The following is an 18,092-nucleotide window of genomic DNA, read 5'->3' as shown; positions in this document are numbered from 1 at the left end:
CTGCCAAACGGCCTCGGCCCTCTCTCTGCCTCCAACGCGGCGCCTTCCCCAGCCTCCAGGACTGGCCCATGTTCCTCCCCAACCTCCTCACTGCCCGAATCTGCTGCCAGCTCCGCTGATCACTGATAGGCCACAACAGGTAGAACTGTCTGGACCAATTCAAGCTAGGGAAGTCATCTCTTAGTTAAAAAGAGAAAATTGAGGATAGACGATTGCACGCTGTTCCATACTGCATATCCAGGTAACTACAGTTTTTCCAAAGTTCTTGTTCTAAAGCTGAACAACTATTCTGGAATAAAAGGGAAACAGCCAGAGAGAAACTAGGATGACAGATAGTCTCCAGATGTTTGGGAACTGCAGCCACCAGAATGCTGGTCATGACTTCTGCGGTTTATAAGTTTACCGGTGTAACCTATCTGTGGGCAGTGATTAGGGAGCAGAAAAATAAACCAGTGATGGAGAATCTCTGACATGCATGCATCTCTGAAAGGCGACATGCCACATTCACACAACCCTGATAACAGTTATTTGATGGAGGCCACGTGAGAAAGAGTGCAGAGAAGAGCAACAAAGATGATTAGGGGACTGGAGACTAAAACATATGAAGAACGGTTGCAGGAACTGGGTATGTTTAGCTTAAGAGAAAGAAGGACTAGGGGAGACATGATAGCAGTCTTCCAATATCTCAGGGGTTGCCACAAAGAAGAGGGAGTCAAACTATTCTCCAAGGCACCTGAGGGTAGAACAAGAAGCAATGGGTGGAAACTAATCAAGGAGAGAAGCAACCTAGAACTAAGGAGAAATTTCCTGACAGTGAGAACAATTAATCAGTGGAACAGCTTGCCTCCAGAAGTTGTGAATTCTCCAATATTGGAAGTTTTTAAAGAAGAGATTGGATAACCATTTGTCTGAAGTGGTGGAGAGTTTCCTGTCTAGGCAGGAGGTTGGACTAGAAGACCTCCAAGGTCCCTTCCAACTCTTTTATTCTATTCTAAGTTATGCATTTTCTGATTTTGTTTTTTGACACACAGGTCCTAAATGTATGCGATTGTCTGCTTCAACCCCTTTTGCAACCTAGAAACCATTGGGTGGAATCCTGGTGCTGACCAAAATGTCTCTTTTGTCCTTCCAGATCGTCCTGCATGCTGATCGCCTGTGGATATATGGAGGGGGCTGGGTGCACTTTTGAGCACTGCCACGCACAGCATCCCTCCCGTTGAAAGAGGACAGTGTCCTGCCCAAACCTGGCCTCCTAGAGCCCTTTGGGCTTCACCATTCAGAGGCCCCGTGGATGGCTGTTGAGGTCCGCGGAAAGCTTTTACCTGCAGTTCCCCCATTCTGAGCTGCCCCGGGCTCCTCTCGCTGCCCCCAAATATTTCACATATCCAGATGGGGTAACGTGAAAGCCTGAGAGATAACACCAGCGCATTCGCTGAATGCAGAGGCCTTTGTGAGGAAGAGGAGGAGGAGGAGAAGAAGAGGAGAACTAAGAAGGGAAGTTGGGCGGCACTGAAGGACGACTACTTAAAATTGCACACTGTGGATTTTTTTTTTAAAAAAAAGGAAAACAAAACAAGTATTACTCAGTCTCAAGCACAGGGTCCCTTTTTTAAAAATTCGAGGATTTTAGAGAATCCAGCGTTATCCTATTTGCACAACATTTGTGTTGATTGTGAAGCGGGGAAGAAGAGAGTCTGGTCAGGCTCTCGTCACTTGGTTCTGTTTTGGATTTGCAATTGGTTTTTTTTCTCGAGAGGCCACCTCGGCTTGCCTCCACCATGGCGCGCATGAACAGGCCTGCCCCTGTGGAAGTGTGCTACAAGAACATGAGGTTCCTGATAACCCACAACCCAACGAATGCCACACTCAACACTTTCATTGAGGTAAGATACCAGTGAGAGAGAGAGAGCATCTCCCGCCGCTGGATGTAAATAAAAGTCACAAGAGATTCTTGGTCTTATGAAATTTCAGGACAAACCAGGATCTGGCCTGGTTAGAACTTAATGAAAGACCACACCCAACCATCTCAACATTGTAGGCAAGTTTGATAGGTAGTCCTTGACATACGGCCACAATTGAGGCCCAAATATATGTTGTTAAGTGAGGATTTATTGAATTTTGCACCATTTTATGACATTTGTGGACACATTTGATAAGTGAATCACACTGGTGGATAAGTGAGTAAAAGCCGGTTGTTAAGTGAATCAGGTTTCCCTGTTGACTTTGCTTATGAGAAGGTCGCAAAAAAAAAAACAACCCTCTGATGACATGATTGCGGGACGCTGCAACCGTCATAAGTATGAACCAGTTGCCAAGGCTCTGAATTTTGATCACATAATGGTGGGGCATGCTGCAAAGGTCATAACTGCGGGAAAATGGTCGTAAGTCACATTTTTCAATGCTGTTTTAACTGGTCATTAAATAAACTCTCGTAAGTGAAGGACAATCTGCAGTCTGGAACGAGGGCAGAGAAGAGCAAGAAAGGATTAGGGAACTGGAGGCTAAAACATAGGAAGAACGGTTGCAGGAACTGGGCGTGTCTAGTTTAATGAAAAAGAAGGACTAGGGGAGACATGATAGCAGTCTTCCAATATCTCAGGGGTTGCCACAAAGAAGAGGGAGTCAAACTATTCTCCAAAGCCCCTGAAGGCAGGACAAGAAGCAATGGGTGGAAACTAAATCAGGGAGAGAAGCAACCTCAAGTCAAGTCGAGTCAAGTTTTATTGTCATTTCAGCAATATACAGTACAGTACACAGTGAAACGAAACGACGTTTCCCAAGGACCAAGGTGCTACATCAGACAACGTAGATAAAAAATTATTTAAAAAAGCAGGACACAGAGCTACATATAGCTCTAAATCTAAGAACTTAAAAGAGAGAGAAAATAAAAATAAAAAATACACAAGCTAAATACACAAAAAATACACAAGCTAAGTACACAAGTATTTATGGTTCCAGTTTCTTATACGTTGAGGAGTCTGATGGCTTGTGGAAAGAAACTGCTACACAGTCTGTTTGTGCGGGCCTGAATGCTTCTGTACCTTTTCCCAGATGGCAGGAGAGTAAAGAGCGTGTATGAAGGGTGTATGTAGTTAGCCACAATGTTTCTGGCTTGACGGATGCAGCGTGTAGTGTATATGTCCATGACGGAGGGAAGAGCAACCCCGATGATCTTCTCTGCCGCCCTCACTATTTGCTGTAGGGTCTTGCGATCCAAAACGGTGCAATTCCCAAACCAGATGGTGAGGCAGCTACTCAGGGGGCTCTCGATGGTCCCTCTGTAGAAGGTTGTGAGGATGTGTGGTGGAAGCTGTGCCTTCCTCAGTTTCCTAAGAAAGTAAAGACACTGCTGGGCCTTCCTTGTTATGGAACCGGTGTTGAGGGACCAGGTGAGATTCTCCACCAGGTGAACCCCAAGGAATTTGTTGCTCTCTACGATCTCCACAGAGGAGCCGTTGATCTTCAGCGGGGAGCGGTCGCGTTGTGTCCTCCTGAAGTCAACAACCATGTCTTTTGTTTTGTCTACATTCAGAGACAGGTTGTTGGCTTTGCACCAGTTCATTAGCTTCTCCACCTCCTCTCTGTATGCTGTCTCGTCGTTCTTGCTGATAAGACCTACCACGGTCGTGTCATCAGCGAACTTTATGATGTGGTTTGAACTGTGCATTGCTACACAGTTGTGCGTAAGCAGGATGAACAACAGGGGACTGAGCACACAGCCCTGAGGTGCTCGGTATGATGGTATTAGAAGTGTTGTTTGCGATCCGAACGGTCTGAGGTCTTCCAGTCAAAAAGTCCAGGATCCAGTTACGGAGGGAGGTGTTCACGCCCAACAGGGCCAGCTTCCCCATCAGATGTTGGGGAATGATAGTGTTGAATGCTGAAGTAAAGTCTATGAACAGCATTTGTACGTAGGAGTCTTTGTTTTCTAGGTGAGTGAGGGCTAGATGGAGTCTAGTGGAGATGGTGCGATTTGAGCGGTATGCAAACCAGTGGATCCAATGTTACGGGCAACGGGGTCTTTGTGTGCCTCAGGACGAGCCCCTCTCGAAGCACTTCATGATGATGGGAGTAAGTGCAACTGGACGATAGTCATTGAGGCAGGACGCGGATGGTTTCTTCGGCACGGGGACGATGGCCGTTGTCTTGAAGCACTTAGAGACAGCAGTGGTGCTCATAGAGACGTTGAAGATGTTGGTGAAAACATTTGCCAGTTGGTCTGCACATCCTCTGAGCAGGAATATTGTCTGGTCCCGCAGCTTTCCGTGGGTTGACTCTGCTTGGAGCTAGAAATTTCCTGACAGTGAGAACAATTAGCTAGTGGAACAGCTTGCCACCAGAAGTTGTGGATACTCCATGACTGGAGAGACTGGACAACCATTTCTTTGAAATGGTATGAAATGGCCGTGATGGTGAACCTGTGGCACGCATGCCCGAAGTGGCATGCAGAGTCATCTCGGGGCACACGAGCCGTTGCCCGTTGCTCTTCCGAGTTCTGGTGCGCCAACCAGCTGATCTTCACAGGAACGTCAGAAACCGGAAGATCAGCCGCCGGCGTGCATGCACACTGAGAAGATGACCTTCCGGTTTCTGGCATGTGCATGCACACCGACCAGCTGGTCTTGGTGCACACATGCGTGCTAGAAACTGGAAAAGCAGCCACCTGGTGTGCCTGTGCATGCTGGAAACCAAAATATATTCCCAGTGCGCAGCTGCTCTTCCAGTTTCTGGCACACATGCCCATGCGCGTTCCCATTTTGGCGCTCGGTGCCGAAAAGGGTCGCCATCACCGGTATAGGGTTTCCTGCCTAAACAGGGTTGGACTAGAAGACCTCCAAGGTCCCTTCCAACTCTGATGATGTTCTCTGTGGGTGTGAGACATCTGTATCTCTGAAATAGATAGTAGCGAACCTTCTCAAAGGCTCACCCAGAAAACACACCTGTGAATCCCAAAGAATCAAGTTGTTGTGTATGCTCCCATCAATGGAGGTTTTTTTTTTAAAAAAAAAAGATTGGACACCCATTTGTCAAAAATGATCTAAAGTAGTGATGGCTAACCTTTTTGTTGCTGAGTGCCAAAAGCCCCTGCGCGGCACCCATAATGCAATGCGTGAACGACACCACTTCCACGTGCCCTCCCCCCCCCCCTACGTGCACCTCACCCATGCATGCTGTGGCAATCGTGGCATAGGTCTAAAGTCTTCTACCTTGGTCAAAGATTTGGACTCCAAAGATTCCTTCCAGCCCTTGATTCTAAGAAGGTTCTCCCCAATTTTCCAGTAGAGTGGAGGGAGGGGTCACAGCAGGGTTAACACAGCCTGATTGGTCCATTTGACTGAGAGAAAACTTCTTAACCTTCGCCTTCTCCCGTTGGTTCCCAGTTTCCTCTCAGTCAAGGTCCAAGACTCAGGTTTGGTTCCTAGTAGGTTTTCTAGTTAGTCAGTGTATGTTAATTGATCTTGATTAAATTTAGAAATTTTAATTTGGTTACCTTTAGAAAATGTATTTTTTGTAGTGGGTCTGCCTTGCAGGGCTGTTGTTGGCTGCCCTTAGAAGGCTGAGAGATTCTGCAGGGGGGGGGCGCTGGCTTCCTCCCCCCGCTTAGAAGGTCGCTCCGGTCTGATGCCTGGTGTCTCGGGCGTGCCGGGCGACCCTACGGCTATGCACACATGCCTTTTAGTGAAAGTCGCAGCGCGCCGGGGCTTTTCAGCGCGAAAGCGACAAATCGGCTTCATTTTGAATTTCGCACAGTCCGGGGCCGGTTACAGCCTGCGGCGACGGCGCGGGGCCGTTTTTTCTGGGATTTGGAGGTCTCCCGGTGAGTAGGAGCTCCAGTGTCTTGCTTTGGTGCCGCTGGGGGCGGCGAGCGTGCAAACGGCCGCCCGCAGCCAGAGGAAGCGAAGGGCGAGGTCGGCGGCCATTTTTAGGCGCGCTTTGGCCAGGGACCGCCCAAAGAAGCCGGCAGCCATTTTGAATCACGTGTCTGGGCATTGCAGCACGGAGAGGCTGAATACAACGTGGCCGTGCTGTTTGTTGTCTACCGGAGGCCCGGAGCAGGCGATTCCCACCAGCTGAAGGGCTGTTCCTGTCTCAAATTTATTTGGTGCACGTGAGTGGGGCGATGGCGGATAGAACAGAGGCTCAGCAGGCCTTACCATCTCAGGCAGGCGATGATAAGGCTGAGCCCACTCCCCCTGTTAGGCCTCGGGCTTCTAGGCCTTCAGCAGAGGAAAGACCTTCCAGAGCTCTGCAAAGGGATGAGCTCAGGCGATCCAGGGCTATAGAGAAGGTCATCGAAAGAGCGGAGAAAAGACAGGCCCGGGATCCTGGGCCTAGATCCAGATCTCCACGCCCCGTGGCTTCCTGCCCTTCCCCACCTGTGGCCAGGGGGTTCAGCCCTTCCTCTTCTTCCTCTGCTTCCTCAGATAGATCGGATAGGAGTCAGCAGCGGGGGGGCCCTCGCTCTCCTTCTGTTTCCCTGGGGACTAGAGAGGCAGATAGGGGGGACCCATTGGAAGGCACCTCTGGAGGTCCCATTAGGGGTAGGAAATCCAGCAGGGCCTACGTGGCTCCAGATTATGATACTGAAGGTGATGAGGAGGATCTAGAACACCTCCCTGAGAATCTCAAAAGGATTATTTCTGCAGCCATCTCTAGGGGCATTGCTCAAAGGGACAGGCCTTCCCATCACAGTCGAGTTACTCCCTTTAGTAGGTCCAGATCTAGGGCTTCCTCTCCTTCCCTCATGAGTGAGGTTTCCTCTAGGGGGGAAGCACGGAGGGATGATTGGGGGTTCTCTGAGGAGGAAGATGCGGCCCCTGAGCTGCCTCGCTCTTCTAACCTTTTCCTCCAGGCCATGTTCAAGCCATTACTCAAGAAGGCTAGGAGAACCACCAAGGTGGGCACGGGGGACCCCACGGTCCCACCGCCCACGGATCCAGACATGGTCATGTTCTCAGCGACGGCCACTAATAAAGAGGAGATTCCTGCCCCTCCTCTTTTCTTAGAGGTAGCTACTAGCCAATGGGCCCGTCCTTCTAATTTTTCCCCACCTGGCAGCAACGACCGTCGCGCCTATAACATGGAAAAGTCTTTTGTGCAGGCTATTCAGCTCCCAGTTGTAGATCAGCCCATAGCAGCTTTAGTCTCCTCTTCCCCAGTGGTCTCAGGGGACGCAGCTGACAAACTCAAGCCAGAAGACAAGAGGGCGGAGCTCACCTTACGTAAAAATTTTAAGGCCTCAGCTTGGGCGGTGCGGGCAGCGGCTGCTGCTTCGTACTTCAACCGCACCACGGTCATGTGGCTCCGCCAGCTTCAGGATCGAATTCCGATCCAGGATGAGCGCGTACACCAGGATTTAGCTAAAATAATGGCAGCGTGTCAGTATTCGGCTGATGCGACCCTAGACGCTGTTAGATTTGGTTCTAGTGCTTTGGCCACCTCGGTGGCCTCTCGTAGGCTCCTATGGCTCAGGAACTGGCAGATAGACTATAAAGCCAAGTGGGATCTAGTAGCGGCTCCCTTTGAGGGTCCAAACTTGTTTGGAGCTTCCTTGGATCCGATTTTGGTGGAGAATAAAGATAAAAAGAAAGTCATGCCTACATCCACCAAGAAGGCAGAGTCACGTAGTCACCCCTATCGCAGGCCCCAGTTCAAGTCTTATGACAGGGATCAGGACCAGCGATACCAACCGTACAGGCAGGACAGGTCATTCAACAGACAGGGGTTTCAGGACCGTTCTAGATTTCAGCCGCAGTCCAAGCGGCCCTTTCGTGGGGGGGGCGGCCGCCCCTTCCGCAGAGGGAAATGACTCAAACCCGAGTCATCCCATCGGAGGCCGCCTGGCACTGTATGCGGACGAGTGGGATCGGATCACGTCAGACGGTTGGGTCAGGGCGACCGTTCGCCACGGCCTAAGGTTAGAATTCCTCTCCAATCCCCCAAGTTTTTTCAAGGTTTTTCCCCCGGCCCGGGATCCGAAGCGACGTCTCCTCATGGACCTCGCGGTCGCCCATCTGCTAGAAATCAGGGCGGTGGAGGTCGTTCCGGAGCAGGAGAGGGGTCTGGGCTACTACTCCCACCTGTTCGTAGTTCCAAAATCCTCGGGGGGTTGGAGGGCGATTCTCAACCTGAAACGCCTGAACCGCTACTTAGTATACAGGCGGTTCAAGATGGCGTCCCTGAAATCGATTCTGCAGGGCATTCGGAGGGGGGATTACATGGCCTCAGTAGACTTGACGGAGGCCTATCTCCACGTTCCCATCCTTCAGTCCCACCGGCGTTATCTCAGGTTTTCTCACCGGGGCAGGCATTACCAATACCGGGCTCTCCCGTTCGGTTTGGCCTCAGCTCCGCGGACATTCACCAAGGTCCTGGCAGCACTGGCGGCTTACCTGCGTTCCATTCCGGTGAGACTTCAGTGCTACTTGGACGACGTTCTCGTTCAGGCGGGGTCCCTATCCAGAGCCAAGTCGGATCTTCGGCTGACGATCCGTTGGCTTCAGGCGTTGGGGTTTTCCGTGAACTTCCCCAAGAGCCACCTATCCCCATCCCGGCAGATCCTACACTTAGGGACAGTGATAGATTCCGAGTCAGGGAGGGTCCGCCTGTCTCCAGAACGCTTGTCCAGCCTGCGCCAGCTGGTCTCCTCCGTACAAAAAAGAAGGTCTGTTTCCATCCTGACCTTGTCTCAACTTCTGGGGAAGATGGTCTCTTGCATAGGGATAGTGCCCTGGGCCCGGCTCCATCTGCGGCCTCTCCAGTGGGCCTTGATCCCGGTCCAGAGAAGGATGATGAGCAACTCCTTGCGGCCAGTTCCTCTACCAGCGGAGGTGAGACTATCTCTTCAGTGGTGGATGTCCCCGGCGCTGCAACAGGGGGCTTGCTTTTGGGAGCCCGAGAGAGTCACCGTGACGACGGATGCCAGCCTCTTCGGCTGGGGGGCCGTGATGGACTCCGACATGACCCAGGGACGTTGGTCTGCCTCGGATCTCCGCCACAACATCAATTGGCTGGAGCTGAAAGCCGCGAGACTTGCCCTACGGACTTTTCGTCATCACCTGCGGGGGCACCATGTCCTCCTGCTTACGGACAATGTGGCGACGAAGGCCCATGTCAATCGCCAGGGGGGCACCCGCTCGCGTTCTCTCTGGCGAGAGGCGCAGTTGTTGGGCCTGTGGGCGGAGAGACACTTAGCCTCCATAGTGGCGGAGCACATCTCAGGAGTGTCCAATCTTCAGGCGGATTGGCTGAGTCGCACAACCCTAGACGATGGCGAGTGGCAACTGGGCCCGGAGTTGTTTCAGAAGATATGCAGCAGGTTCGGCACGCCTCTGGTGGATCTGTTCGCCTCTCCCGACAACGCTCAGCTGCCCCGGTTCTTTACCCGGTTCCAGTCCCCGTCGGCGGAAGGAGCGGATGCTCTCAGGAGCCGGTGGCCCCCGGGCCTTCTTTATGCCTTTCCTCCCCTTCCCCTCGTTCCCCGTACGATAGGGAAGATAGTCACAGAGAGGGCTCTCGTTATCCTGTTAGCCCCTTACTGGCCGAGGAGACCCTGGTTCGCGGACCTGGTCCAGCTGTCGGTAGCAGACCCCTGGAGGATTCCCCCGGGGGAGGTCGTTCTGAGTCAGGGGGCTTTGCATCACCCAGGGCCTCAGTGGCTCCATCTGACCGCATGGCTCTTGAACGGAGGGTCCTGAGGGGGCAGAGGCTGTCATCGGGAGTTATAGCCACCTTAGAGGCGTCTAGGAGGCCGTCCACGGTTAGGATTTACAATGCCACATGGAAAGCGTTTGCGAAGTGGTGTATCCCTTTGGGGTTGGATCCTTCTAGAGCTACCGTTCCAAACGTGTTGGAGTTCCTCCAAAAGGGGTTGGAGGACGGCTTGTCGCATAATACGCTCCGGCGTCAGGTGGCGGCCTTAGCCACCATTCTGGGGGGGGAGGGTTCCCTCACCCTTTCCCGTTCTCCTCTGATTAAGCGTTTCCTGAAGGGGGCGGCTAACATCCGTCCACCTCCGGTCCATAGGTTTCCGACCTGGGATCTGACCCTGGTTCTCCAGGCTCTGACGAGCTCCCCGTTCGAGCCACTTAGGACGGTACACATGCGTCTGCTTACCCTTAAGGTGGTGTTTTTAGTGGCCATTACATCGGCCAGGCGCATTTCAGAGTTGGGGGCCCTTTCTTCACGCAGTGACTTGTGTGTTATACACCAGGACAGGGTGGTCCTTCGTTTGGATCCTTCGTTCATTCCGAAGGTGAATTCACAGTTTCACAGGGCCCAGGAGGTCGTACTCCCGAATTTTTGTCCCAATCCCTCAAGGGAGCGGGAGTTAGTGTGGCATAAGCTGGATGTTCGCCGGGCTGTTCGCATTTACCTAAAGCGAACTGAGGGCATTAGGAGGACGGAGGCATTATTTGTTTCCTTTCGCCCAGGCTCGTTAGGATGCAAGGTTTCTTCTTCCACCATCGGACGATGGATTAGGTTGGCCATACTTGAGGCTTACGGAGCTTCTGGGAAGACTCCCCCATCGGGGATCACTGCGCACTCCACCCGCAGTGCCGCTACTTCGGCGGCCTGGGCCACCAGGGCACCCTTCGAGGATATTTGTAGGGCGGCCGCTTGGGCCTCCCCCACTCCTTTTATTAGGCACTATCGTTTGGATTCTTATGCCTCGGCTGAGGCATCTTTTGGCCGGAGGGTCCTTCAGAGGGTGGTGGCCGATTCCTCACCTGGGACCCAGTCTGCCCGCCCGGGGACGTAGCGTGGGTATGTCCCTGCTGTGACCCCTCCCTCCACTCTACTGGAAAAAGAACGTTGGTCTTACCTGAACGTTTTTTTCTGGAGTAGTGGAGGGAGGGGTCACATTTCCCGCCCTAGTTAGTTAGACAGGGTCCGGGAGGTGTAGAATCGGGAGGCCCCGGGGGGGCTTGTCCTTGTTTTGTGTTTGCTTGCAGATGCTGGCCGTGACATCGCGGAAACTGGGAACCAACGGGAGAAGGCGAAGGTTAAGAAGTTTTCTCTCAGTCAAATGGACCAATCAGGCTGTGTTAACCCTGCTGTGACCCCTCCCTCCACTACTCCAGAAAAAAACGTTCAGGTAAGACCAACGTTCTCTCTCTTCATACCTGATCCTTTTGATGGAGATTATCTCGATATCTAAAGGGGAAGTTTGCAGATAAGCAGGGCTGTAGATATAACTCTTCTGGCTTGGATCACTTTGTGGTACCTTCTCCATCTTGGAAACCAAGATGGAACACCTAAACAAACCATGAGAGACAGAGAGTTGTCCGAGGCAAGGTAGTCCTCCACGTACGACCATAAGGGAACCCAACTTTTCTGTGGTTAAGCGAGTCTTACCCCCATCTTTCTTGCCCCAGTTCTGTTAAACGACTCACCGCCGTTGTTAGTAACGCAGTTGCCAAGTGTACCTGGCTTCTCATTTTGCGACCTCCTGACTTCGCTTGCCACGTGACCCCGGGGACATTAGTCCATGCCAGCTGCCAAGCCTCTGGATTTTGATCCCACGGCTACAGGGGAATGCTGCGAAAGTCATAAGCGCGAGGAAGAGCCGTAAGTCACTTCCCCCCCCCCCCCGTGGCCATTGTATCTTTGAACAGTCCACTAAACAAACGGTTGTAAGTCGAGGACGGTCTGAATCTTCAAGAAAGGCTCCTGATTTGAGAAGGTTTACATGGGGCCCACTTGAGAACCTTCAGCCGTTTCAAACCACTTCTATTTGGGAAAACGGTTGCAGAGTTTTCCCCCCAGCTGAACTGAGCTTGTTCGGGCAGGTTTAGGTTTGCAGCGTGATCACCTGGGCCAGGTGCATTGGTGGTTTCTCCTTCTCCTTTTCCAAGTGCTGTACAGAGATTTCACGCAGTGGTTGTCATAAACCCTCCGTACTTTACAGATTAACAGAGTTGGAAGGGACCTTGTAGGTCATCTAGCCCAACCCCCCATCCAAGCAGGAAACCCTACACCATTTCTGACAGTTGACAGTCCAATCTCTTCTTGAAAACTTCCAAGGATGAAGCTCCCACAACTTCTGAAGGCAACTTCTGTCCCAGTGGTTTATTGTTCGCATTGTCAGAAAATGTCTCCTTATTTCTAGGTTGAATCTCTCCTTGTTCGGTTTCTATCCATTATTCCTCGTCTGGCCTTCGGGTGCTTTGGCGAATAGCTTGACCCCCCCCCCCCTCCTCTCAAATATTGGAAGACTGCTATCCTGTCTCCCCTGGTCCTTCTCTTCACTAGAATAGCCATGCCCAGTTCCTACATGTTCTTCATATGTTTTAGCCTCCAGTCTCCTAATCATCCTTGTTGCTTTTCTTTGCACTCTTTCAAGAGTCTCGACATCTTTTTTATAGTGTGGTGACCAAAACTGGATGCAGTACTGTAGGTGTGGTCTTACTAAGGCTTTATAGAGTGGTATTAGTACCTCACTTGATCTTGATTGTGTCCCTCTGTTAATGCAGCTTAGGATTGCATTGGCTTTTTTGGCCACAGTCGCACACTGCTGGCTCATATTTAATTGGTTGTCCACTAAGACTCCAAGATTCCTATCACAGTTCCTGTTATTAAGCCTGGTTTATAATACAATAATACAACAATAATACAATAGTAGAGTTGGAAGGGCCCTTGGAGGTCTTCTAGTCCAACCCCCTGCCTAGGCAGGAAATCCTATACCGTTTCAGACAAATAGCGATCCAACATCTTAAAGACTTCCAGTGTTGGGGCATTCACAGCTTCTGGAGGCAGGTTTCACCCAATCTATATGTGTCCTTTTGTTTTTCTTGCCTGAGTTTAAGACTTGACTTTTCTCTACATCGAATTTCATTTTGTTAGCTAGGGCCCAGCGTTCAAGTCTGTCAGGATCTTAGCCCAAACGATGCCTTCCCCTTTGTGTGTCTTTGGCACTTTTCCACCCATCTGTTCCCTTCCTGATCTTCTCTTCCTTTTTAGCGTGCGCAGAGCGCATAGATATATAAGAGGTTGGGTTGTGGGTTTTTTTTGCTGTGATACATGGCTCTTAGCCAAGGTGTGTTCTGTTTATAGCCGTACCTTCCCCTGCCTTCCCTCCAATGAGGCTGTGTTGTCCGCAGAGGTTGCTCTGGGTTACAACTTGCCAAAAATTGTTGCATACCTAGGAGGATTAAAAATAAATACTCTTGTTTACTCTTTGGATCAGCGAGAGATGAGCAGGCTGGGATAGATTTTCACTGAAAATTCAGCGCGGGACAAGAGTTACACCAATATCAAACCAGTGAGGGGATAGAATCATTAAAGAAAGGATTCTGGGTGGCCAAAATTACGGTTAATTTTTAGCTATTTTAAATAATGACAGCATATGGGTTAGCTCATAGCTAAGACGCTGAACTTGTCAATCAGAAAGGTCGGCAGTTTGGTGGTTCGAATCCCTAGTGTTGCATAACGGAGCCAGCTCCCGTTACTTGTCCCAGCTTCTGCCAACCTAGCAGTTCAAAAGCATGTAAAAAATACAAGTAGAAAAATAGGAACCACCTTTGGTGGGAAGGTAACAGCGTTCTGTGCGCCTTTGGCGTTGAGTCATGCCGGCCACATGACCCCAGAGACGTCTTCGGACAGCGTTGGCTCTTCGGCTTTGAAACGGAGATGAGCACCGCCCCCTAGAGTCGGGAACGACTAGCACTTATGTGCAAGGGGAACCTTTACCTTAAATAATTCCATTGAATTGACCAATTGTCCTGCAGTTGCCCATGGGGAGTTGTCTGTGGCAAGTTGTCCCATTCCAACAGCTGCAATTCTTCAGGATGTCCCCAGAGATCGCCATAGATCTTTCTCTAACATCTAACAAGAGGGCCTCAAATTATTCTCCAAAGCACCCAAAGGCAAGACAAGAAACAGTGGGTGGAAACTCATCAAGGAGAGAAGCAACCTGGAATTAAGGAGAAATTTCTTAACAGTGAGGACAAGTAACCAGTGGAACAGCTTGCCACCAGAAATTGTGGGCACTCCCATCACTGCATGCTTTTAAAGAAAAGACTGGACAGCCACGTATCTGAAATGGTAGAGGTCAATGAAGTGTGTGTGCGCATGGCACTGAGGGCCAAAAAGGGGGCACTTCGCAAGCACACTATTCTGAGCCGTGAGCAGAAAGAGGAGCTGCCCAGGGGACATGCGCACACGCTGGAAAATGAACTTCTGGTTTCCTGCATGTGCGTGCGTGCAAGTCTTCCAATCAGCTGGCTGGTGTGCATGCTCACACTGGAAAACGGGAGACCGCCTCTTCCTGTTTCTGGCTCTTCATCATGCACAAAGGTCAGCTGATCATCACATGGGCATGCGCCAAAAAAAAACCCAGAAGAGGAACGGGCGATGCCACACGTGCCAGGCGACATGGCTCCCTGTGCCGTAAGTTTGCCATCACGGGTATAGGTTCTCCTGCTTGAGCAGGGGGCTGGACTAGAAGACCTCCCAAGGTCCCTTCCAGTTCATTCATTCTATTGTAAATATGTTACCTGCGTTTTTAACAGCCCCTTCCCCAAAATGTTAAAGATGGTCCGGAATTTGAACAAAACTCAAAACGGCAGTGAAAGGATGAAGGTTTAAGAGGAAGGATTCGGCCAGGTTTCTGAAAAGTGTCCTGTTTAGTTAGGCCTCGTTTTACAACGATTCGTTTAGTGCAGGGGTGTCCAAACTTGGCAACTTTAAGACTTGTGGACTTCAACTCCCAGAATTCCCCAGCCAGCAGCTGGCTGGGGAATTCTGGGAGTTGAAGTCCACAAGTCTTAAAGTTGCCAAGTTTGGACACCCCTGGTTTAGTGATTGTTCAAAATTACAACAGCCCTGGGAAAAGTGACTTACGACCGGTTTTCACACTTAACGACAGTTGCAGCATTCCCTGCGGTCACGCGATCCTCCTTTTGTGACCACCTGACCCTCAAGGGGGGAAATCCAGTTTCACTTAGCAACCGTGTTCCTGACTTAGCCACTGCAGTGATTTACTTAACCACCGTGGAAAGGAAGGTCATAAAATGGAGCGAAGCCCACTGAGCAGCTGTCCCGCTGCTGAAGCAACCTGTCAGGCCTGGAAGCTATCTTTTACATTTGGGCCTTCAGGCCTGCTACAGTTTCTGCTGTGGGAAAATGGGAGGCGGGGGGGGGATTATATAGAGTGTGGGTGATGTATAGTCAAAATAACATTCTTTTCTCAGAGAGTCAAGGCCGTCTTGCCCTGCAGCTGCGGTGGTGTGACTGGGAGGCATCTCCAGTTCTGGATGGTGTTTGATTGAGCCATGGGATGGACATGTGGGTTCTGGGCAGGGACTTGGACTTTCTTTTGGGTGGGGAAAAAGTTTTCCCAGATGTGCCAATATGACATCTGTTTTTTAAAAAAGTTTTTTTTTTCATTTTCATTACAAATAACCACATGTATACTGTTACATAACCAACATTTATATGTGTGTGTGTGTTTTATTTTTCCATTGTCATAACATATAACCACATGTATACTATTACATAGCAAACATCATATTGTATTATTAAATATTTACATCAATTCATCAATTCATCTTACCACCAACTCCCAAAAACAATTATTGGCCCTTCTGCTCTCCATATTTGTACCTTATCCATCACTTTCTTCTCCCTCTCTCCTCTTCCTCCCTACCTCCTTTCTTCCCTTTGTCATCCTTCTCTTTTCTACTTCCCTTCTCCTCTCTCCCCTTTCCACTCCTTCTTTCTTTTCTTCTCCCCCCTCCCCCCTGCCCTCTCCCTTATCCCCCTCTTCTTCCCTTACCCTCTCTCCTCTACTCCACACTCTTCATCTCATTTACTTGGTGTATTTCAGCCTCTGAGCGAGCTTCATTTTATGTTGATGGTATTTACAATTTCATTTTAATGCACATCTTTGGCTTTAACATATATCCTCCTCCTCCTTTTTTTGAAAGGAAAAAAAAACTATACATATATAGCAATTATATTTTTAAGCCAATATGACATCTCTAATAAAATGGAACTTTGAGGAACTCCTAGCCTCAGAGTTAATTGGAACTGTGACACAACCAATATTTTGGGCCCAATTGTAATCATAAGTTGAGGACTATCCCCCATATTGTCTAAATTATTTCCAAAGTTGGCAGATGCGCCACAGAAAACCAGTCTCGCTAGGCATTGGAACTGTCCTAACTTGACCCAACTTTATAAAATCAAGGGGATTCAGATAATGACCTCGGGACCTTCAAGTCCTCAAGTCTTCTGACTTAGGATCGCTAAGAATCTGACAACAGCAACTGCTTGGGGCCATCTCAAGAGGAGAAGTCCAAGGAGAGGGTTGTGTAAGCACTAAACTGAGCATGAGATGTTCGAAAACAACATTCTCCTTGCCCAAGAAATCCGAGAGCATTGGCCATGCTCCTTCCTCCCGTGGTCAACATCTCCACCCACATAGCTTGCTAGCCATGTTTTGGCCATTAAGAAGAATTAGTGCGCTCCTTAGGTACCGAAAATAGCTCTAAAATCTTATCTCAGCCAAAGGGACCATGATTGGCAGGCCTTTAAGGTCAGGGTATCAATAGATCTTGCATTTCAGTGTTTAACAACAATGTACAAGGAGCAGTGTGGTGGCCTAGAGGTGGAGTTCTCGCCTCACAATCGGGAGGCTGTGAGTTCGATCCTAGGTCGAGGCGGATATTCCTCTCTCTCGGGACACTGAGAATATATCTGCTGAACAAAACTCCGCATCGGCAACAGGAAAGGCATCTGGCCATTCAAACACTCTGCTAGCTAGCTCCATTCAGTTGCCTAGACTTTGCCCCTCAAGGGATTATGGGGTCGATAAGATGAGTCCTTGGATTGCGAAAGTTTAGTTAGTGACCGTTCAAAGGGATTTTTTTTCCACAACGACGGCCTCTGAAGCATCCCCTGGATCCTGAGATCAAAATTCAGGCGCACGGCAGCTGGTCCACGCTTTAATGTTAGTTGTCGTGTCCCGAGGTCACGTGGGCCCGTTTTGCGACATTCTGACAAGAAAATTGGCCAGTCTAGTGAAGAGAAGGACCAGGGGAGACATGATAGTAGTCTTCCAATATTTGAGGGGCTGCCAGAGAGAGGAGGGGGGTCAAGCTATTTTCCAAAGCACCCGAAAGCCAGACAAGGAATAATTGGATGGAAATTGATTAAGGAGAGATTCAAACTAGAAATAAGGAGGAATTTCCTAACAGTGATAAGAATTAACCAGCGGAGTGTGGGTGCTCCAGCAGGGGTGGCTTTTAAGAAGAAACTGAACTGACCCTTGTCTGAAATGGTGTAGGGTCTCCTGCATGCGCGGGGGGGGGGGGCGGTGGAGTAGATGACCTACAAGGTCCCTTCCAACTCTCTTAATCGGTTAAAGTCGGTGGGGAAGCCAGATTCACTTAACAAGCGGGCTACGAACTTATCGGCTGCAGGGATTCACCGAACAACGGTGGCACGGAAGGTCATAAAGCGAGACAAAACTCAATGACAGAAATTCTGGACTCTGGTGGTCGTAAGTCGAGGACTACCTGTATACCTCTCTCTAGTGCTTTACAGCGCTCTCTTGAGTGATTTACGGATGTCGGCCTATTGCCCTCAACAATCTTGAGTTCTCATTTTACTGATCTCGGAAGGACAGAAGGCTAAGTCGACCTTGAGCCCGGTCAGGATCAAACTCCTGGCTGTGGGCAGAATTTTTCTGCAGTGCTCCATTCTAACCAATGTGCCATCAGGGCTCCTATCATTCTGCCTTATTGCCTAGTTAATGTTAGCCGTCAACCTCGTTGGGTATAAGACCGTAATTAATTTCAGCTACAGATCGTCCTCGACTTATGGCCACCATTCAGCCCAACATTTCCGTTGCTAAGCAAAACAATTGTCAAGGGAGTTTTGCTCTTTCTTGCCGCCGTCAATAAGTGATTCCCCATTTAACCGTAACAAGGTTGCTCAGTTCCCCTTTGACTTGGCTTCTCTGAAAGTCACAAAAGGCTCATCGCATGACCCCGGGACCCTGAAACAGGCATAAGTACATGCCAGTTGCCAAGCCATCTGAATTTTGATCACGTCACCACAATGGTAAGTGTGAACAAGGGGTCCTA

The 18,092-nt window shown here is 50.0% G+C and overlaps 1 protein-coding gene and 1 long non-coding RNA gene across 3 annotated transcripts in view; both read left to right on the top strand.

Annotated features, from left to right (window-relative positions):
* The window catches only part of LOC309391060, a 658,099-nt gene that overhangs the window by 582,956 nt on the left and 57,051 nt on the right, over positions 1-18,092 (top strand). The gene's annotated exons all lie outside the window — the stretch shown is intronic.
* The window catches only part of PTP4A3 (protein tyrosine phosphatase 4A3), a 104,964-nt gene that overhangs the window by 75,870 nt on the left and 11,002 nt on the right, over positions 1-18,092 (top strand). For both annotated transcript variants that reach the window (XM_081951092.1, XM_081951093.1), the window contains one exon: positions 1,133-1,883. In XM_081951092.1, the coding sequence (XP_081807218.1) occupies positions 1,779-1,883 (105 nt within the window). In that variant the 5' untranslated portion in view covers positions 1,133-1,778. The remainder of the gene's footprint in view (positions 1-1,132; positions 1,884-18,092) is intronic.

Source organism: Natrix helvetica (genome assembly GCF_964273705.1).
Source record: "Natrix helvetica genome assembly, chromosome: 4".
In the NCBI taxonomy this organism is placed as follows: domain Eukaryota; kingdom Metazoa; phylum Chordata; class Lepidosauria; order Squamata; family Natricidae; genus Natrix; species Natrix helvetica.
This window is presented reverse-complemented; position numbering and strand designations above follow the sequence as displayed.